General features: G+C 30.1%; 1 protein-coding gene across 1 annotated transcript in view; it reads left to right on the top strand.

The window, feature by feature from the left end:
- Positions 1-24,492, top strand: part of MED23 (mediator complex subunit 23) — an 80,865-nt gene that overhangs the window by 30,018 nt on the left and 26,355 nt on the right. The window contains exons 9-15 of the mRNA XM_075372844.1: positions 1,711-1,957; positions 4,790-4,949; positions 9,193-9,367; positions 12,456-12,789; positions 16,428-16,582; positions 16,876-17,056; positions 19,449-19,591. Coding sequence (XP_075228959.1) covers positions 1,711-1,957; positions 4,790-4,949; positions 9,193-9,367; positions 12,456-12,789; positions 16,428-16,582; positions 16,876-17,056; positions 19,449-19,591 — 1,395 coding nt within the window. The remainder of the gene's footprint in view (positions 1-1,710; positions 1,958-4,789; positions 4,950-9,192; positions 9,368-12,455; positions 12,790-16,427; positions 16,583-16,875; positions 17,057-19,448; positions 19,592-24,492) is intronic.

Here is a 24,492-nt window from a genome sequence, read left to right as displayed (position 1 = left end):
CAGTTGAGACCTCTTTGGGAGTTGTTTTTTGAAATGGATCCATAATCCATTCATAACTTGCTACTTAATTGTCATCAGCAAGAAAATACTTTTTAAAATTCTTTGCCAGCATGGCTAAATGATTTTCAATGGTTACAAAACAGCTTTCACGTGTTCTTCAGCTTGTAAGTCTTAACATATTTGCAAACTTTTTAAGTTTTTTGTATTAAATTTCTGCTCCACAATTCCAGTTTTCTACAAAAAGCATTAATTAACTTTATTAGTTGTATCCAACATATGTATTTGCTCCTTGGCGTTGAAGATTCAAGTTATTTAATTTCTCCAATATGTCAACCAAGTAGCTCAATTCCATCACAAATAACCCATCTTGAAACTTCTTGAAGAAAAAAAATTAATTAAAAAGTCTTTTTTAAAAATTATGTTTGCTTTTCATATGATTTTAATTTTAATTCAAAGAATTCTTGGAGTTTGTTAACGTACTCACTATGAAGCATTTCCAAATGTCATTTAAGTTTATTAAGTTTCATGCTGTCTGCTGCCAAAATTGTTGAGTAAATGACACACAGCGGCCTTTCTTCTTCATTTACTTGACTGAGACTGGCTGGAATTGAACGAAGTGCAGCATTTATACATATTTGCACAGAAAATCGCACAGACGTTCTAGAATGTTTGTAACAAATTGGAACTTCTCGCGAAGCTAAAGCCATGAGAATATCCGATATGGTTGACATAAGATAGAGAGCAACAGAGAGGCATCAATTCTGGTTTTGTCAATGCAGTGGATCGGTGTTGCCAAATATAAATAAATTTACTTATTCTTGGCAATTTGTAAGGTTTTTGTAATTAAGGTCATAGTGAAGCTTTAGTGTCAAAATATACTCAAAATAGATTATTATTGTATGGAGGGGGGCAGTGAAAATTATGATTGAAAATTTGGTCGCAAATACTGAAAGGATGAAAAAGGCTCCTTTAATGTAATAATATCCACTTACACTTTTATCTTGATGAAGAGATGGTGATGCTTAACAATAGTTGGTAATTGCTTGGGTCTTAAGTTCAGGCTGCATGCCAGATATCTCCTATTTGAACTAGTCAACTGTACAACCTATGGAATGGCAGGCTATACATTGTTGTTCAGAAGAACAATACTGTTTATAGCATTCTGTACCATTGGTTTTAGATTGATCTCTGTAGTGTGTTTCATAATAAACTTATGACATTGTGGTCACTATTCCATAAATTTGTTGGTTAGCTTCCATGATGATCTCTAAATACTGTAGCATCATTTTTTTTTATTAGTGCTTTCTTCCATCTTTAAGTAATTTTTTTTCTTGTTGAGAAAGATAATGCTTTGCAAATTTCAAGTACCTATCTCACAATACCATCACGTGTAATTTTATTACAGAAGTAAATAAAATTATTATCAATGAATGTCAGCAAAGCAAAACCTTCTGTTGATGTGTTCTGGTTATTACACACCATGTTCTTTACAGTTGGTGAGAGTAACAATGCAAGCACTGAACAAAATTGATGGAAGATGGGCCATCAGTGTAAACAGATAATAGAAAGATTGATGATAACTGAGCATGTTGCTTCTGGCTGTTTTCAGTAACCAATTGGAGGCCAGTTTTGGAGTAGCTCTCATAAATTTGTAATCTTGATGTAACAAAAGAAATATGGTCTTTTTATTTATGTCTTATTTAATTGCAGGTTTTTACAACATCTTGTGAGCAATACCAGTCTATCGATGGGTTCTGATTATAGGATAGCGTTGCTTTGTAATGCTTATTCAACTAATCAAGAGTTATTTTCTCGTCCTATGGCAGCACTTGTTGAAACAATATTAGGCGCTCAAAAAGGTCCCCAGCAAGCACCAGTACCTTCTTTACCTAATAATGCTGCACTTGCTAATGGACCTACAACACCATTATCAATGTCTATATTGGATTCATTGACTGTAATTATATAACCTTATTTACTCATAATACTTACATGTATTTAAAATTACTTATGCATCCCTTTGAATATTTTTTTGTAAATATTTTTCTGAAAAGTAAATTTCTGGATAGTATTTTTCTTTCAGTTGTAAATAATTGGTCACTGTAACTGTGTTCTACTAAATACTGATCAGTAATTTTTATTCTAAATTCTAAGCCATTTCAGTTTCTCCCAAGGTGGATGCATTGAATGATCTGTAACTTTAATTTTATCTATGTTCTTTCTATAAATTTTTTAATGACTGCAATGTAAAATAAATTGTGGAAAATAAGCGAATATATACATACACACTTTATTGAGAAAACTATTTATATTCATGTTTTATATTATTTTAATAGTGTATTTTTTATCACTTGAAAGTTTTTTTTTAAAGTTTTGGTAATTTACTAAAAATGATAACGAAAGCATAATATTTAATCTCATAAGCCAAAATATTGTTTTTAGTACTTAAAAAAAATGTTGATGTCCAATTTGGTAGAGCTGGATATTATTACTTTTTAAAGAATAAGCGATGTTCTTTTTAAAAAAACTTGCACATATTTAATTTTCTAAATGTAAGTCCTATATGATTCATACATTATGGTGCCAAACAACGATCTGACATCCCATTTTTTTTTTTTTTAACTTAAAAACTCTTTCTTATTTTCTGAGGGAGCCTTTAAGAGATGGCATTATATCAGATGAACAACTTAAAACCAAACCCTCACAGACTAAAAGTTGCAATATAACATTTTATGAATGAAATGAAAAAACATAACTATACAAGATGTTCATCTTAAAAGAAGCCCCATCACTTAGTTTAGCTTATTAATAATAGTTTATTGGCAAACTAAATAATTTACAGGTGCTGAAAATGTTGTCCATCCTTTTCTATGCACTTGTCAACATATTTGACCATGTTCTTGGCAACTCTTGTTAGGTGTACCCTGTCTGTTTCCTGAATGGCATTGATAATGTTTGTCTTCAATTTCTGCAGGTTGTGTGAATTGCTCCTACAAACAATTTCTTTTTAGAAGTCTGAACTAGTCACATCAGGAGAAATGGTTCTTCCACTGAAAAAATCCTGTAGCATCTCCATAGTGGAGTGAGCTCTACAGCATGTGGTGCTAACCTGTTGCAACTAGCAGTCACGCTCATCCTCTTGTAATTAAGCTATGAACTGTTGGATGATTTTTTGGTAGATGGTAGCATCCACAGTTTTTTTTTTAAAACAAAGGTCCTATTATTTCTTGCCTTGAAACTAACAACATATGCCTATTTTTTGTGTAGTTTTTTTGGGTGTAGGAGAGATTCAAAGAAAATGTGCAGGTTTTCAGGTTTCTAGATCTGGTATTTCTAACTATTAAGGGAAGTTGAAACCTCCCTTCATTTATGAAAAACACTTGATCTAAAATACCAATGTTGCTTCTTACGAAGTTCTTGAAACACTGACAGTAGTGAACCCTATTAGAAAATCAACATTAAATGTTGATTTTTCTAATAGGTAAGTTTTTAATAAAAAAAAGGTTTTTTTATTAAAAACTTACATTTGATGCAGATAACATTTCAGCATTCTCCTCATTGCAGTGAGGGCTAAACCTAGTGAAATGTTCTTTTCCCGGCTTAGTCTCTGTAAACATACGATACACGGTGATACACTTGTGTCACCAGCGGGACGAACTGAGGCACACATGGGCCATTCAAGGACTGACACCGGATAATAGTGTACAACACATGTTAAAGGGACATCGTGAATGGAACACCATAGCAACCTTAGTCATGAATATTATAAAGACTAAGGAACGAGACACTGCTGAGTGAAACGGGGTAACCTGGAGGTAGGGTCTTACAGGGGCAGCTCTGTATGGAAGGGTAGTTCACTGAGGTGGACTACTTGATGACTGACTGGTGACCCCTTGAGTTCATGGGTAATAAAAAAAATACTGAGATCAGCTGGATCCCTCCCTAGGGAGGGGTTACAGTTAGAGGCAGGCATGTAAAAGACCCAGTCCTGGCCTTACTGGATGAACAAACATCTCCCGTGGGGTCCGGCTCTGCCGTTCCCTACGGGGTCTCGGTAGGTTAGAGGCAAAGGCAACCTCTGAGGTTGTGCAGTGCATTAGCTGGTCCACCCTCCTAGGTATGGGAAGAAAAGAAAATCTGGATTATTGCAGTGTGTAAAGGGACTTGCTGCCCAAATAGTAAAATTTTATTTTTTTAATGCCTGTTATTTAGTAACATGTACAGAGACATTGTATCAACATTACTCTGCAGAGATGCCAAGGCATCTGTAAACAGTCAGGTCTACAAATACAAAAATAATATAAGAAAAATATAAAAACTTAGACTAAAATAATATCATCCAATACAGTCACTTAAATATTCATTAATGTGAAATGACTTAATTCAAGTTCATTCGTCTTATACCCTTTTCTAATTAATAAGAGGCAGTTTATTAAAATAATACATAATTGGTGATTCCTTCCACCAATTTCTTCTTTATATATAATCAATAATTAAATGGATTTATATCTCATATTAGAGAAATTATGAGTATTTATACAGTTTAGAACTATTTCACTAATGGTGATAGTAATGATGATTCAAAGATTCTAATATATATTTTTCAAATAAATTAAGTGGTAATTTGACATTTTTATTTGATTTTTTTAAGAATTTTAATATTATATGTATTACTACTATGTATATACTATACTATTTATGTAATTACTACTATATGTATTTTTTATTTAATACTATATGTTCGTACATTTAATTTTAAATTAATTTTTATATGCATTCTTTTTCTCAGGTTCATTCTAAAATGAGTTTAATTCATAGCATTGTGACACATATGATTAAACTTGCACAATCAAAGTCGAATATGGCCTTAGCACCAGCGTTGGTTGAAACATATAGCCGATTGCTTGTTTATACTGAAATTGAGTCGCTTGGAATCAAAGGATTTATAAGTAAATTAAATTTAAATTATTAATAAATCTATCATAATATAATTTTTAGTGTTAGTTTATTGTTAAAATTACAAAATATTAATTCTTAATTGTTTAAATATATAAAAATATAAAGTTCCCTAACTTATTTACATGTTATTAATACTTGTAAATATAGGTCATGGAATACAAAAACATTTAGCTTCGTGAAGAGTCTACAAGATGATGCTATTGTGCATATGGTCTTCACAAATAAAATATGATTTCGATTTTACAATTAACTATTGGCTAATCACTAGTTGTTAAATTATAACACAATTATTATTTAAAATGTTATATTTCTTAGAATGCACACCTCTTTAACGCAGAGCTTTTCTTTTTTAAATAAATTTCATTTGAATCTAGAACATACAAGATGAAAATAGCATTCCAGTTATCTGGACACATACAGTAAGAAATCATTTTCTTGAAACACCTAACCAAAACAAGTCTTTGAATTCCTTAATATTAGAAAAACTAAGAGCAACTGGTTCAAGATCTAGCAGAACTAAACTTAACAAAAGAAACCATTAGACAGAAACAAACTAAGGAAAATATTAAAAAATGAAGAACCAAGCTTCAGGGGAAATTAAATGTGAACAAAATTCCAGAATAGAAGAACAAAAAAAAAAAGCTAAGAAAGAATGAAAGCTTATTGACAAAAAAGAAAAAAATGCCAGACGTGTAAGTAGTATGATTTATCGTACCCTAAGTAGGATCATTCAAAAAATGGTCATAGCTTGCTAATTGTCAGAGTATGTTTATACCCACTCTAATGATAGCGTTAATACGAGTTTGTTTAGAAATATATAATATATTATTTTATCCAGTTTATATTTATATGAGGTTTGATAAAAAAATATGCTGAATTTTAGTTTTTCTCAAAGAAGTTTTATTTATTCATCAATATTGATTTTTTTCACCTTCAAAGTACTCCTTTTCAGTTACAATACATTTGTGCCAGCACTTTTTCCAATCTTCAAAGCACCTCTAGAACACAATTTCCAGCATGGCATTTAGCTCCTTTAGCGATGATTCTTTATCTCTTCAATGTTGGTAAAATGTCATCTTTCATGATTCTTTTCAGCTTTGGGACTAGAAAGAAGTCACAGAGGGCCATTTTCAGTAAATACGTAGGCTGAGGCATCATAATGGTGTTGTTTTCAGCCAAAAATTTACGAACAAGCAGTAGTGTGAGCAGGTGCATTATCGTGGTGCAATTGTCATGAATTGTTTCACCACCCAGGCATTTTCGTGATATTTTTTCATACAAACTGCATAGAACTTCTAAGTAATAGTCCTTATTAACTCTCTGATAGTGATTTGGCGATTGTCCATAATCATTTCTTCATTTTTTCAACCTTGTCTTTGGATGTTGATGTGCAGGGATGCCCAGGGGGCTCAGCATCTTCACGGCCCTCTTGAAAACATTTGTGCTACTTGTAAGTACTTGTTTTATTCATAGAAGATTCACCAAAAGCAACATACAATGTTTCCAATGCTGTGCTGCACTTTATTCCATTCTTAAAGCAAAATACAAATTCCATATTCCATTTTTTACACAAGTTAAAAATCACCAACCATATTAAAACACATGTAACCTTTTCAACAGCCAACAATAAACTAAGCATCCAATATGGCTACCAGTATAAACATACATTAAGGACAAGTTACCAACACAACAAAAAAAAATTGTGACAATTCGACTTATACAGTCAGAGAAATTTTTAAATTCTGCATATTTTTTTTATTAAACCTCGTATTTATTTTTATCTGGTTGATGATGCAGTTAGGGTTATGAAAATATTTTCATAACAAGGATATTTTTACATACTATCTTGAACTGGTTTTTTTTCTAAATTTTTTTTTTTTATCTTCAGTCATTTGACTGGTTTGATTCATTTGCCTAAAATTGCTTCCCTTGTCCCTATACTTTTCCTGAAACCAAATTGGTCTTCTCCTAACACTTCTTCCACTCTCCTCTCAATTCTTCTGTATAGAATTCTAGTTAAGATTTTTGAAGCATGACTAGTAAAACTAATTGTTCTGTATTCTTCACATTTATCTGCCCCTGCTTTCTTTGGTATCATGACTATAACACTTTTTTTGAAGTCTGACGGAAATTCCCCTTTTTCATAAATATTACACACCAGTTTGTATAATCTATCAATCGCTTCCTCACCTGCACTGCGCAGTAATTCTACAGGTATTCCGTCTATTCCAGGAGCCTTTCTGCCATTTAAATCTTTTAATGCTCTCTTAAATTCAGATCTCAGTATTGTTTCTCCCATTTCATCCTCCTCAACTTCCTCTTCTTCCTCTATAACACCATTTTCTAATTCATTTCCTCCTTATAACTCTTCAATATATTCCACCCATCTATCGACTTTATCTTTCGTATTATATATTGGTGTACCATCTTTGTTTAACACATTATTAGATTTTAATTTATGTACCCCAAAATTTTCCTTAACTTTCCTGTATGCTCCGTCTATTTTACCATGTTCATTTCCCTTTCCACTTCTGAACACTTTTCCTTAATCCACTCTTCTTTCGCCAGTTTGCACTTCCTGTTTATAGCATTTCTTAATTGCCGATAGTTCCTTTTACTTTCTTCATCACTAGCATTCTTATATTTCCTACGTTCATCCATCAGCTGCAATATATCGTCTGAAACCCGAGGTTTTCTAGCAGTTCTCTTTATTAATTTAATTAATTTTTCTTTAAGAATTTCCTTTTTAGCATTCTACCATTTTTGTTCTACATTTTCTACCTTATCTTTTTTACTCAGACCTCTTGCGATGTCCTCCTCTAAAATCTTCTTTACCTCCTCTTCCTCAAGCTTCTCTAAATTCCACCGATTCATCTGCCACCTTTTCTTCAGGTTTTTAAACCCCAATCTACATTTCATTATCACCAAATTATGGTCGCTATCAATGTCTGCTCCAGGGTAAGTTTTGCAGTCAACGAGTTGATTTCTAAATCTTTGCTTAACCATGATATAATCTATCTGATACCTTGCAGTATCGCCTGGCTTTTTCCAAGTGTATATTCTTCTATTATGATTTTTAAATTGGGTGTTGGCAATTACTAAATTATACTTCGTGCAAAACTCTATAAGTCGGTCCCCTCTTTCATTCCTTTTGCCCAGCCCGTATTCACCCACTATATTTCCTTCCTTGCCTTTTCCAATGCTTGCATTCCAATCTCCAACTATTATTAAATTTTCATCTCCTTTTACGTGTTTAATTGCTTCATTAATCTCTTCATATACACACACTACCTCATCATCATCATGGGCGCTTGTAGGCATATAGACGTTAACAATCGTTGTCGGTTGTCGGTTTTGATTTTATCCTTATTACAATGATTCTATTGCTATGCGTCCTGAAATACTCCACTCTCCTCCCTATCTTCTTGTTCATCACGAAACCTACTCTTGCCTGCCTATTATTTGACGCTGAATTAATTACTCTAAAATTACCCGACCAAAAGTCGCCTTCCTCTTCCCACCGAACCTCACTAATTCCTACTATATCCACATTCATCCCATCCATTTCCCTTTTTAAATTTTCTAGCCTACCAACCTTTTTTAAGCTTCTAACATTCCACGCTCCGACTCGCAGAATGTTATTTTTCAATCTTCTGGTGACCCCTTCCTTAGTAGTCCCCACCCGGAGATCCGAATGGGGGACTATTTTACCTCCGGAATATTTTACCAAGGAAGGCGCCTCCATTATTGCTATGTGAAAATGCAGAGAGCCACATTTTCTTGGAAAAAAAAAACAGCTGTAGTTTTCCATTGCTCTCAGCTGCGCAGTACTCAGAGGACTGAGCGATGTTGATATGGCTGTTTAAGTCATTGTGACTCATGCCCCTAACAACTACTGAAAGAGCTGCTGCCCTCTTTCAGGAATCATTCCTTAGTCTGGCTCTCAACAGATACCTCTCTGATATGGTTGCACCTTCGGTCTAGCTACTCTGTATCCCTGAGCACTCAAGCCCCCTCACCAACGGCAAGGTCTCATGATTCATAAAGGTTTTTTTTTATGCAATTTTTTTAAATATGCAATATAATTAATATAGTATGTAATATTTTTAAACAATATATGAGATACTGTAGATTATAAAAAGGTTTGAAAAATTAGCGTTTTGTAAGTATAAGTGTAAGTTAATTTTCAATTTATATTTGTAATAAATTACTATTCATTTGCACTATTTAAAGGTCAATTACTACCTTCAGTATTCAAATCACAGGCATGTGGTATACTTTACACATTGCTAGAAATGTTCAGCTATAGAATGCACCATATACAACCACATTATCGTGTACAGTTCTTATCTAATCTTCACACGCTGGCTGCTGTTCCTCAAACTAACCAGACACAGCTTCATCTTTGGTAATTTATTACATAACTTTTTATATAGTATTAATTTGTGTATTCATTTGTAGTCTTAATTTCCATTTTTTAAAAATGAGTTACTTACAAAAAAATAATGAGCGAATTTTATGTAAATGAGATATTCTAATCCCAGTTCTAATTTAATAAATCAAGTTAAGCAAAAAAAGAGGTGCTGCCACCTGTACTACTTTTAACTATTATACATACCAAGATAAAAGATGAACATTATATTAATATGCATAAATTGTTCTTCTTAATATCACTTACAGTTAAGTAAAAAATCAGAATTATCTTAATTTTATTTAAATAAGTGTGTATTGTCATATATCATAAATATAATTTATGAATTCATCTAAAGCATTTTAAAATTTTATTTAAAAAAATTTGTTCAGAGAAATTCTTCAAATAAATAATGTATATTTTACTTTTTTATAGTGAATTCCTATTGTAAATCAATTATTAAAACAATTAGGAAATAATGAAAAATAAAAGTACAAGTAGCAGTACCACCTGTCCATTAAATGTAACATTTTTGTATGGTTAATTGGTATACTTATATTACTATTTACATCTTTAATTATATTTGTTGTAAGTATTGTGAAACTGCTTGATTTTACCAGTTATTTTTGATAGTCCTAAAAACTCAATGCCTTCTCTGATTTTTCCTACATTTGTCCAATCTCATTAAATAATAATTTTCTTTAATTTACTATAGTATCACAGTTTTTTTTTTTTTGTAGAATTCTGTAAGAATTATTAATAATGTATTTAGGTGTAAACACAAATTATTTAGCACATTTTAGTGGTTAATAAAAAATTAACATCTAATAAATTAATAAACAATCTAGCACAAATAGATTTCGAACATTAGTATAGTTATGGAGTTATTAATGTCCTTTGTATACATGCCAGCATGATTAACAACAAGGAGATTGTCAGTTGGATAATGGCTACCATGCAGGAGAAAGGAATGTGCATATTATAGTTTCATGAAAGTGAATCTGTTAAGTGTTTTTAGATGTTTTTGTTTAAAGTATGTTCGTGATCCTCCTAATAAAGACTATTAAACATTGATAACAGCAGTATAAGGATACAGGAAGTGTTGTACATAAAAAAGGTGCTGGCCTCCCACCTTCAAGGAAATTGTGGAGAAGCCCAAGTAAATCAATTGTCACGCGAGTTTAGAACAGCGAATACCACAATCAACAATTGTGAAGCATCTACACTGGGATGAAAAACTTCATGCATACAAAAATTCAGTTGGTGCATGCAATTAAATTTGATGATAAACCACACAGTTACAGTTTTGCCATGGACATTCTTCATAGTGAACGAAGATATGCGATTTAATATTTTTTACTTCTAGCGTCAAAAGTGGTCACCTCTTAATTAATTGTTCAAGAATGAAACATTAAAAACACTTTACTAAATGCTTCCATCTCAAAATGATTTGTTTTTTTTTTATGAGACATTACTTAGGTTGTATTCTAGAACCTGACTGTAGTACACTCAGGTGCCAATCGAGTGATAGTCATACTGAAAAATAGATCATTTGGAGATAAGAGCATTTGCTAAGTTTCTTGTTTTTTTTTTTATTTTTAACTGTTGAAAACCTTTTGTTTCACTTTATTAACATTCTGTAAATATTTATACATCAGTAAATAAGTAAATTATCAGCATTTGTGCACAGTTTCCCGTACTTGATTAATTTTGTATAATTATATAACAAAATATCTCTTCTGTGTTGTAAATATCCTTGTTTTTCCTAGTGATAAAAACAATAGAATTTATTACATTACACTGATTCAGATGTATTTTAAATATTGTGATGTGCTATGTTTATAAAACAAGTAAATATTTAATAAAAGCTTTTGTCACATCCATGAATTATTTTATATTATAAAAATGAACAAAACTTTAAAAATTATTTTTAATAATTATATCTATATTAAAAGTAAATAATGCCATAACAAACAAGATTTCGAAGAAATTCAATAGGCATAATGAGAGTTTGGATCCCATAACTTCATCACATAAACAGTTTAAAGCTAACAAGGCCAGGCAACAGTGGAGTTAGTTTATTGATGTGTTTTTGTTGAATAGTAGGATGTGGTTTTCTTCTTTAAATCCAAAACAGCAGCTTCCTACTTGCTTCATTTTGGAGTAAACTCTATTTAGAGATTTTTAAATGGTTCAAGTAGCTCATTTGTATATTCACAGTTCAGCAGTAACAATAGCTGAATGGCAAGCATTCCAGTCTAATAATCGAGAGGTCTCTAATTTGAGTCTATGTACTTTTTAACTTAATCTTTTTTTACATGTACACTAATGCAGGTGAATTTTTATTTAATAAATGTTTTTGCTACATTATGAAGTATTTTGAAAAACACGAAAATGAACAAAACATTTTATTTACAGCACAGCCACTCAAATCCAAAACCTCTTGATTATGAAACTGGAACTCTTGCCTTTTGGCTACTTTTGTGAGTGAAGATATAAGAGACTGTACAAATAAGCTTCTTGAACCACTCCAAAAATTTTAACTTCTTTAAATCAAGTTTACTCCAAAATGATGGAAAGTTAGAAGCTGTCATTTTGGATTCAAAGTAAGGATCCCTTCTCCTACCGCCCTCCAAAAGGGCAACAATAAACTCCCTTGTTATTTTAAACAGATAGATGTAGGTCAATGATTTATTAAACCATACCTTGTATTATGGCTACCTTTGTTGTTAAATCTGTTTTTGTATTGTGTTCTTTTATTTTTTTATATTGTATTCTTTTATTCTTGTATGGTTTTGTTCTATTTGATGGTAAGACTATCTCTTTGTAAGGTATAATAAAGTCTTAAGTGTCAAGAAAACAAATTTGGCTTCAGCCTATGAATTTTCACATTACTGTTTAGAAATAGATAAATAGTTTATTGTAATAGGTAAATGTTGGTTTAAATTAATGTGAAATTTATTATTTTTATTAAACTGAACAATTTTATTGCTAATATTTTTATTTGCCTGTAAGTCTTTTGCTTAATTAATGATAATTTACAAAAAAAAAGAAAGAATATTAATTTATTGTTTTATTATTATAGTGTTGAGAGTACCGCACTTCGATTAATAACAGGTCTGGGTAGTGCTGAAGTACAACCCCAGTTGTCAAGATTTCTTAATGAACCAAAGACACTTGTTTCAGCCGAAAGTGAAGAATTAAATCGTGCACTTGTTTTAACTTTGGCTAGATCTATGCATGTTACTGGTACTGGTATGGATTCAGTATCTGGTTCATGGTGTAAAGATTTATTAAATACCATAATGCAAAATACACCTCACTCTTGGGCTAATCATACTCTTCAGTGTTTTCCACCTGTATTGAATGAATTCTTTCAACAGAATAGTGTTCCAGAGGAAAATAAACAGCAACTTAAGGTAATGAAATGTTTTTATTGTTTCTGTAATATATTATTATTAAGGAAATTATTTGATACTATCTTTTTTGAAAAAAATAACCCAGTTGCCAATCTTGTTATCACCTGGATCCTAGGATATAAATAGAAACGAAACTGCAAAATGTACAAGAGCAAAACCCATCATAGATGATATTGTGTTGTAATGTTGCAACCTGATGATCCGAAGCATTATATAAGGGATGTTAACAATTGACAGTATGAATGGAAAATACAAAACTTGTAGTTGTCAAGTTTAAAGTTAATTCAACTTTTATTATAGATGAACTCAGTTAATGCAGCTTTCCATAGGGTACATGAATATTATGTTAGTACTTACTGAAAGGAGAATAATACCTTTGATGTCAAATGTTCAACACCGTATTAACAGTCAAACATGTTCGAAAACTGCCATCCCTACTATGTACTTCACAGTCAGTCCCAATTGCATTCAAACATTACCCCTTAACCTGCAGTATAACTCAAAGAGTCTGTGAAATCGTTAATAAAATTCCTTAAAAATCATAGGTTTGCTTAACAAATTATGAATAACCAATCATGGTTTATATGGTGACTTTTTTCACAGCCAAAAAAGTCACCAAAACTCCAAAGCCGGTTTACCCTGTGCAAAGCTGCATTAGAGCCACATGTTCCTATCAACTGAGGTCATTATAATAAAAGTTCAATTAACCTTGGGCTTCACAACTAAATGTTTTGGGTTTCCCATTTTTATTGCCAATTATTTCTTACAGTATCCCTTATGTAGGTTGCAACATTGTAATATAGTGCCATCTATGATGGGGTTTGCTCTTGTACATTTTGCATTTTTGTTTCCATTTATACCCTGGTTTTACCAAGGTAATGCTATTTTAACCTATATATTGCTGAAAATATATATTAAATCTCCATATGTGAAAGAGCATTTTAATTTTGATAGGTTTAGTTTTAATAATTACACAGTTATTGAATTGTAGGATTTTTATTTATTTTCTGTCATTCAACTTCAAATATTTCTGATAGGTTATCTGTGATTTATTTACATGTTTGTTTTGTCCTTCATTGCATAAAAGGTCCCTTCATCATATGGAATGATATTTTAGTTATTTTTACATTTTTTTTTTTTTTTTTTTTTTATTAAAGAGACTGCAAAGGTCGTTTATACCTTATGTAATGACTTTGAAATAAATTTTAAAACCTTATAAAATTTCTAATAATGTGTTTATCTAGTGTGCGAAAGTATAAATTTAAATAGAAGTCTATGGGTGTGTTTGTATGTTATGGGAACATCATGGTTCTGTGAGTAAATACAACAGAGTAAGGGTCCTAGCAGCCAATAACTTAATTAATGCCCAGTGCCATTTTCAACCAATTTTTTTAATTTTTTAGAAAATCATTTTTATTATTTATTCCAATACAACTATACAAAAGTATACAGAGGCACTGCAAATGTGCTTCCATCAGTCAAAGTATTGGATATAAACATAAAACAGAAAAAGTATATAGTACACCTAAGTGTAGTAGAAAAATTAGCAATCAAGTAATATAAAAAATAAATAAACATAAGAAGAAATATTACGTTTTACAAAGAAACATTCATGAAAGACTTTGTTCTAATAATTTGAAAATAGAAAGCAGTAAAAAATGTAACAAAAATTTATTTTAATTCCAAACTCAGATCACCAGTTTGGTAGTTAAACAGTCAACACCAAGTAAACATGAGGAATTAGAATAAAAAAGTATTCTAGATGGATTTATAAAATTAAAACTTATTAGATCGAATCTCACATGCCAAATCCCAAAAATAAGCTTAAACCTTATGTTAAATTATGGTGGGCAGTCTGAGTTGAAAGTTTAGACTACTTTTAAATAAATTTATGCTTTTGAGTAGGGTTGTCTAAAAATGATATTTCATAAAAGTTTTTTTGTCAACAATTACTTTTATTCTGTAAAAATTAATAAAAATACTCTCTAGTGTTTTCTTTTAACATAACTCATTTAGTTAGTGCTATTTTATTATCATTTTTTTATGTGGCTATAGATTTTAAATAAATTTCTTTAGAATAGTTTTTGGGTGTTTTCTGGTTTTAAATTTTGTGCAGTTTATTGATAAGCTAAAAGTACAAAATTATATAATAAGTATACAAATTTATAAATGTTAATATTAAACCAAAACAATTAAAAATATTCTACTTATGTGATGTCTTATATTCTGAAAGTACTTTGATACGCCAAGTACTAATTCTAAGTGGATGATTATGAAATAATAACTGTGATTATGTTTTTGTATTTTATTTTTTACTATAAAAAAAATATTCAAATAAAAATATAAATAACTTAAAATATTAAAAAAAGTATTTCAACAAATTTTAGAACTCAAAAATGAAATGTGATCAGCATGATTTTACTGGATAATTTTGGTATTAACCTAAAAATGTCTTTAATTGAGCTCTATTTTTATAGTGAGCAAGTGCAGTGTATGTAATGCATTGTTTCTTGATAGAAAAGGTAGATAAGTTTATTGCTTTACATTGTATAGTTTTAATCATAGTCACATACTGAGAGTAATGGTGTTCACTTTACAGCAGTCCCACAGAACAGACACTACAGAATTGAAACTTTGGAATCTCAATTTGGATATAAATGGAAACAAAAATGCAAAATGTACAAAAGCAAACCCCATCATAGATGGTACTGTATTACAATGTTGCAGCCTATATAAGGGATACTATAAGAAACAATTGGCAATAAGATTGGGAAACCCAAAACATATAGTTGTGAAGCCCAAAGTTAATTGAACTTTATTATAAATGACCTCAGTCGTTAGGAACATGTGGCTCTAATGTAGCTTTGTACAGGGTAAACCAGCTTTGGCAATTTCAATTTCAATTGACTTGACATGCCATTCTACCAAACGTGTCTGGCTCAGTAAAGAAAGCAATGCAAAACCATCTACCATTTCACTCTTTATTCATTTTATTACACTTAGCATGGGATAGTATTATAACTGAAAATGGTGATGCTAAATTCAGTAATGATTTATCTCATGTCAGATTGCCTTCAAACATTTTGGTTATGCGTTCATTAAGTTGAGTTTTTCTGATACTATATCTGTTTTTTAACTTGTGGCTGTTATTAAAAATGTTATAAGGCAGCTGTCGAACTAGGTCAGTGGGATACAAATTTTTTTCTAAAAAGTTTTATTTTTTTTATCAGTTCACTCCAAATGTAGTATAATTTTGATGATAAAATATCTTTTGGTAAACGGGGTAGTACATAATAGTTTTATTAAGAATTTTTTTTTTCAATTATATTTTAATACTGCATCAGTATTATTAAGGTAAAAACATCATTTGACAAGGAAGTCAAATTGACCCAAATTTGTTTTCTGGTCATTTTGATCTGTTTTGCAATTGTTTGTTAAATATCATTTAATAAAATCATTAATATTTAAAAACCATATAGCATATTTGAAATAAAATCTGTCAAGATCAAATTCAGGGAAATTATGCTATCTGTGGCAGCGTTTGTTCCAGATAGTTTAGGTGTCTTTTTTTCTCAGTTTGGATTTATCTGATTGTTCATATTCTTTTTATTGTTCTGTTTTTGACACACTGCCAATAGAAAGCTGTTGAGGAGGAGTATCGAAATTGGGCATCAATGAATAATGAAAATGACATAATTGCACATTTCTCAGTTCCTGGAACACCACCACTGTTTCTTTGTTTGTTGTGGAAAATGATTCTTGAAACTGATCGTATTACACCTATAGCTTACAAGTAAGTTATTTGTTTTGCTTATTTTTGTGTCTTTAAGCCACCTATAAACGATTTATATGTAACAGTTAAAGTTGTTCAAAAACTCATATGCCAGATTTAACACTTTTAATGATTGAGTTTTCTCTAAATTAAATTTCTTTAAATTAATTTACGAACAATATGCTATGTTTAGAAAAGAAGTAGTCGCATGAAATCAATTTTTTTACAGCATTTTTATTTAATCATAAATATTTTTTTTTTGTTTTAGGAGCTTCATTACATTTTGTATTAAAGAATGTTTCATTTTATGTTAGGATACTTGAAAGAATTGGTGCAAGAGCTCTGTCAGCCCACCTACGTAAGTTCTGTGACTACCTTGTATTTGAATTTGTGATATCTCAGGAAGGTCAACATGTAAACAAATGTGTTGATGCAGTAAATAATATGATTTGGAAATATAATATTATCACTATAGACAGACTAGTTCTTTGTATGGTAAGATTTAATTTTGAAGTGTATTACTTTTTTTATTTAAATCTGATTTTTTGTGTCATTAATTACATTCTTTATGAAAATCTTTTCTTATCTTGCTTTTCTTACATTTTAACTTTATATACAATACAAAGTCTGGTCAAAGAATAATTTTATTTTTCTTAAAAAAAATAATTATAACATACAATTTTCCAAGTATTCTCCTTTTTACTACTTCTTTCTTGAAGTGTAGGGACACTTTTTCAGTGTCCCTACACTTCAACAACCAGCTCTGGAATGCGTTTTTTAAAATAGCTTTAAAGGGTATTTCATGAACTAGCAGTGACATGCTAGTTGGCTTAACGTCATGGTGTAGGAAGTGTCTTGAGTTGTCTTTTTTTCTTCACATTTTCACAGACCTGCCCAAGAGTTAGAAACTCCTAGTGAACAATGCCTTTAATGATAAAAAAGACTGGCAACGTTACTTTTGTGTTTTGAACAATTGTGGATGCCTTTTATGGTTCCAGAGACAATTTTTTGACCCAATACATTGATTAAGATTTTGTTTCCGCATCATACTCTTATACTCATATCTCATCACTGTTATTTTCAACAAGATTTCATTCTCGATTGATTTGATTCATTCTGATAGATCATTACATGATTGTCTTTCTATTGATCTGTCAAAAGTTTTGTAACAAACAAGGCAACACATGTATTCCCAATTTTTCAGTTAGGATTTTTGTGTTATGAACCCACCAAAATCCCAGTCTGTTTAGTCTCATGAATTGTTAAATGTCAATTTAGCCTTACAAAAAACTAGAATAATGTGGCTTGTGTCTGTTGACAGCAATGGCCTTCCTCAGTGGTCATTGTCTTCAGTAGATTCTTTACCATTTATAAAATGCCTGAACCACTCACACTGTTGTCTGTGGCTTAGTCAGTCCTTCCCACTTTGAAAGCCCCTTGGAATGTTTTATATGTATCAGTAAAATGCTTGCCAACCTTAATACAAAACTTCACTACAACTCTTTGTTAGTGTAAATAATTCATTGCAAAAATTACAGGAGGCAATCAAATCGACTGTTATGTCAAATGAACAATATTCAAAAAGTAATCGTTGTGGAATACCCATGTAGGTGGGGAGTTCCTATGCTACACAGTGGTGCCAATCATGTCAAAAATATATCCATAAGCACTACAGAAAAAATTTTGGTTAGTCTTCATATTTTTCAAACCTCCCTTATTTTTTCTTTTTCATTTATTGTTTTAACCAATGCATGATCATTTCTGTTGAAAATATTTATCCCAGTAGTTGACATGAATATCTCTATTCATTTTGTTTACATTATTTTTATTTAAAAAACTTTGAATTATCACATTGTAAAAATTTCTTTATTTTAAAATATTTTTAGGTCTTTATTTTAAATTTAAGTCTAGAATGAAAATTTAATTTCATTTTTCAGTTAAAAATTATTATTTTACAAAAAGTAAGAAAACTTAACTTAACCTGTTCTACTTAAAAGAAAAACTAACTTTTTTTCTGTATTGTGGGATTTAAGATAAAAGGTTTGTTTAATGTCATCCATTGAGAGTTTTAATGATTAATTAATTGTTAATTTAGTCTTAATTGTAAAAGTGTGCTTTTCATAGAAAAACATCTAATCTGTGAAGGAATTATAATGAAAACACATAACCAGAATTACAGTGATTTAAAACAAAAAGATTTTGTAACAATTTTAATTTTTTTTAGTTATAAATATTTTACAAAACAGCTCATTGTTGAAATAATCTGATATGTTTTGCAGCTAAATTCATAATATCTTAAAATTAAGTTTGACTGTTTTCTAATAGTCTGCACCTGCATTAATATTGAGATAAGTGGAAAGAATATATGTGTCAACTAATGGTTGAGCAATATAATAAAACTGTAAAAGAAGTTCCTACTATACTTCCAGTCATTCCGACACTCCCATCAAAATTTTGATGATATTCAGCCCTGCAAGTGACATCTCTTTTCTTTTTAACACAGGTACTGGCTATGTAATGAACATCTTTACTCTCAGAGAAAGAAAGGTCTGATTAATGCTTTTTAATTTATCAGGTGCTTTATGTTTGTTACAGTCATAAGAAAGACTGCTTAAAGAAACTTTATATACACCTTCTTGTAGTGAAACACTGGATTATTTATGCTTTGCTTCAACTCGGTAGTGAAAATAAGCAATTGATAGGAATTGTAAATCAAACGAATAGTCCACTTTATGTTTATAGAGTTTACTTGATCTTATACAGTCTTAGAAAATGATTTTGGGTTAACTGATGAATTAGCCTATCAGGTTACCTTAAGGATAGATTTTATTGAGCAATCCAATGTACTAAACTATGGAATTTTCAGTTTGTTATTATTTTTGTTTAGGCTCTCAGAACACAGGAAGGAAACGAAGCACAAGTATGTTTTTTCATTATACAGTTACTGTTATTCAAGGCAGCTGAATTTCGTAATAGAGTTCAAGAATTTGTTAAAGAAAATTCACCTGAACATTGGAAACAATCAAACTGGTAAGAGATTATTATTTCTTTGATTAGACCAACCTGTATTTATTTATTATACCTTAATATTCAAAGATGTTAATATTGTTTGTGGTAAATATATAATTCAATCATGGCTGGGATTTTTTATTTGCAGTAGTACATTTCAAAAATAGTATGATTACTTTTTTGTGATGCAGAATCTGACCCTTGAAACTCAGATTTTTAGTTTGAATGATAAAAACACAAAATTTTCACTTAATTTACAACAAAATTTAGATTACCCTTTGAAATCTCAGAATACACAAGATATACAAAACTTATATATTTGTACATTAGTTATCAGGAAAAAATCACAGTTTGTTTTCATTAAAAAATTCTATTTAATTGCTTTTGAAAAGTGTACAGGAGGTTGCACAATAATTAGTTGGGTTAAAAAATCAAATCAGTATTATTACTCATTATGACACTCTGAATTTTAGATAAAATCTCTCATAAAGATTGTAATGTGAAACTAACCCCATCTAAATTGAATGAAAAGTAATACAAACAATTTTAACATGTTGAAACATAACCCTGAGTGTTTATACTATGACTAGTCTAGTGGATGATGCCCATCTCTCACACAAAGTGTGTATTTAATTACTTGGAATAAAAAATGTTGGTTGGATTTCAGGTCATAAAGTTTACAATTCAAGATATTTTACAAGTAATGTTTCTGCTGGAAATAATTTAAACTTTTACATATATAATTATGTATACACACACACACATATATATATATATATATATATATATATTATTATTTTTTTTTTTAATACCTACTTATATTGTGTCCTGTAAAAAGTTATTGGTGTAAGTTTATGAATTTATGCCCAAACTTGCAGCAATAAATGTTGAATAAATTTTGTCAACAAAAGTGCACTAACTGAAAAGAGGGAAGCCCTATCGTGTTTATAGATTTCTTAAGTTATTAAGAAATTATAAAAAGAATTATTATCTTTAAAAAGAATTTCTTAACTAAGTAAATCTGAAAGAAAAGAGACCTGTTGACAGAGTTCACTTTATAAAGTTGTAATATTTATTTTAACAGAATTTTTCATTTTTATTTAACAATTTTGAATAGCAAATATAAATAAAGGAAATGAGTTTTGTTTTTTTTTTAATATAAAATATATTTCTTATGTGCTTTATTTAAAAAAAGTTTTAAAATATGGAAGTCTTTTTAAACAACTAATACTTAAAGTCAGAGAGAGCTCAAATTTCAATATTTAATCAGCTAATAATTGTCATTAAGGATATCTTCATCCGTTTCATTAAAGATAATTACAGAAAATTAGATTTAATGTAGCAATACTGGAAACTTAACTTTGTAAACAAAGATTTATGGTTATAGTTCAAATTACACTTAGAGAAAAAAAATTGTTACCTGGACTTTTATAAGTGGAAATGGTAAATGGGCTTATAATAAAAAAAAAATGGGCTTACTTAAAAAAAATAAATGCATGAGCAGTGGTGGAGGGGTGATTTAGAGGGTGGGGGTTTTGAAAAATATTTCCAATATAAAAGTTGTAGATCATGTAAAAATCTACAACTTTTCTAGAGGTGTGACCTCTAGAAAAGTTGTTTTTAACATAACCTCAACATTTCTGAGAAAAATCCAAAAATCTTTCTTTTTTTAGTTTTTTATTTTTCATTTCTGAAAAAATAATTTAATCTTTGTTGAAACTTGGTGAAAGTGTACCTTTCTGTGTCTTAAATAACCAAAAATATTTTTGACATCAACTTTTTCCAGGAAACCCAATAATACGTTTTTACCCCCTTTTCAACCTCCCAAATCAACCTTCCACCGCCCCTGCTCATGCATTTATTTTTGTTATCTTTATTATAAGCCCCTTACCATTCCTACTTACAAAAGTCCAGGTAACAATTTTTTCTCCCTCTAAATGAGTTATTTCGATCATTCTAGTTTTATTGGGAAATTTCTTAATAACTATATTACATTTTTATATATAAAAGGTAACTTGGAATGTTAGGTAATAATATCTAAAAAGTGTTTCTCTCTAAATCATTAAGTAAGAATTAAACAATTAGGTTAAGTTTATTGATCAGCATAATGAAATCTAATTAAAAAATTTCATCTTCCATATATTTTGAAACACATCAGAAGATATTTTCAAAGTTGTATATTTCTTTCATCAGTAATGTTGGAAATTATCCTGTTAATAATAGATTCATTCTTGAAGTGTAAGAAAACCTCTTTTTTATTAATAATAATTTTTAACCTTAACTTTTGCTATTTATTTGATTTGTTGGTAGTTATTCATTATAATCAGCTGCTATGTGTGTGTGCATTAGACAATGCTATATGTATGAAAAATATTTTAATAGCTATTTAATTCTTTAAAAAGATGTTACATTAATACTGAACAAAAACACACTTAATGACAGAAAGTATATAAAAAAATAAACTTACTTTATTGTTTTTAGATTGTTCAGCAAATAATTTACCCATAATCTTACAAAAAAAATAAAGAAAAGCTTACTGATAAATATAAAAACCCAGTAATATTCAGATTAAACTGCAGAGACTGCACCAAATACTACATGTTGGACAAGTTCAAGGCAAACTTGCCCACTGATAAAAAAAAAAAAAAGTACTGCAAGTCCTTGGATGATAAACTAAACATACTAGTAAACACAGCATTATAACATCGTTAAACATACAAAAAACCAGTAATAAGATACCTACATCTGGCAGCATGTTAAAAAATTGATTACCTTGTTATAACAAGTTATAATTTTATGCCAATTATTGAGATCTTAGTTTCTGTGGTAAATTTTTGCAAATTTTTTTCTTTCCTATTGTATGTAATTAATTAGTAGTAAAAAGTATTGTATTTATTTATCATCAATTTTTATTTAAATTGTTGTTCTTTAGTTAAAATTGGCATTTGGTTTGTGTTATTGTTCTACCATTTAGGCTTTCATTTTTTGTCTGTAGTAAATTTGCCTCACTAAAATGACTTACAATTTGGAAGAAAGGAGTGAACAAATTTTTACATACAGAGAACAAAATAAATGCGCTAGAAGAACTGCCCAAGTGTTTAATGAATGACATCTGAATAAAAATGTTTCATACTCTTACATTGTAAAACTTGTAAAAAAATTCCAAGAAACAGGATCAGTCATGAATAAGAAACATGCAGGGCAGAAGGTTTTAGACAAATTAATTGTGGTTGAAATGTTGGAAAATGTAGTAGCAAATCCTCCTCAGAGCTCAATTCGTAAAATATCCCGTGAAACTGGGGTTTCTTATGGTTCTGTTTTCACTACATTAAAATTCAATAATTTTTTTCCATATAAAATTCAACTGCATCAAGAACTGAATGAAGATGATGGTGACAGAAGGATTGAATTATGTTAAGAAATGATTCAGTTAATTGATTCCAATCCAATGTTTACAAAAAAGTATTTGTAGGGATGTAACTAAAGAAACTTTAATAAACATAAGATGTGAATTTCAACAAAGACTTTATTATTGTTTGCAGGAAAATGGAGATCATTTTGAACATGATTAAAAATTGATACTTTCATTTTATTGAGGTAAAGTGTTTCATTTATTATTTCTTAAGGACTCTTATTGTTAAAAACCTTCATAACAAAAGTAACTAATGATTGATTTAAGCATTATTTTTTTATTAACAATTATTAATTTATGAATTAGTTTTTATTTAATCATTAAGTTTATCTGGTAATAAATTTTTCAAAATTTTACCAGCAAAGAAGTAGGTTCCTTATTATTGGTTTTCCATACGTTTTACTGATATTATAATGCTGTGTTTACTGGTACTTTTTTTCAATGATGGAGAAACCTAAATCCCATATTTTTAAGAAGAATGGACGATTTCAGACCTAATGCTTTGGGTTAGTAACATGTATCCCAACATAACCTAAAAAAAACCATATTTTTAATCATAACTTCAATACCAGTGAACCAATTTTATTTTATTTTCTTGTCATTCAAAGGGCTTTCGAATGAGGTGTCACAAGCTTCATCATCTCATTTTGAAAAAAAATAAATTTTAACCCTTGAAAATTTAGAAAACATTTAAGGGCAAAATTTTGTGTTTGTAATTTAAAATATAATTTTCACAGTTTAATCCACAGATTATGATTATTTCAAATGGTTTAAGAAGTAATATCATGTAATTTTATAGTTATTTTTGTTGGACTGAAATTTAAAAAAAGTACTACCCCAAATGGTGTTTGCACTTACCGAGTGAAGCGGTGAGCAGTTTTTTTTTTCACCAAAATTCATTATTTTTGTCGGGTTGTCAATTTTTTTTTTTTGTTTAACCTTCGGGTCCATTATTAGATATTGTGTCAGAGGATGAGATGAATGATTTATAGCATGTGTGAAAATGCCATGTCTGACCGGGATTCAAACCCGGGACCTCCGGATGAAAGGACGAGATGCTACCACACGTGCCACGGAGGCCGACGGGTTGTCAATTACTGTAATTAAATGTTACCATTGCCATTTAAGATTTTTGAGTTGGGGTAGGTGTGGCGGAGAGGGTGGTTCCATTCCTTTGAAAATAATTTTAAAAAGTTCTCCCCCAGAGAGTTGTATACGTGCCTGCAAATAGAAATACAATGGGACTGATAGCTGATGATAAATAAATGTGGTAACTTTTCAAATGATCACCCGATATATTCAAATTAATAGGTGTTCTGACATTTTCTTTATGACTATCATGTTTTTATTTGAAGCCAACACGCCGGTTGTAGAAGCACCACCAAGGTAATCCCTTCAGAACACTTAGTGTGACTTGGCTCCGTATCAGTGGAACAACAATGGTTTAATGTTGCCAGAACAGCCTGTCTCATTGAGTTGACATCTTTATTTACATTACATTTAATTACGC

The sequence above is a fragment of the Lycorma delicatula genome, chromosome 8, assembly GCF_047948215.1.
Source record: "Lycorma delicatula isolate Av1 chromosome 8, ASM4794821v1, whole genome shotgun sequence".
Lineage (NCBI taxonomy): Eukaryota > Metazoa > Arthropoda > Insecta > Hemiptera > Fulgoridae > Lycorma > Lycorma delicatula.
This window is presented reverse-complemented; position numbering and strand designations above follow the sequence as displayed.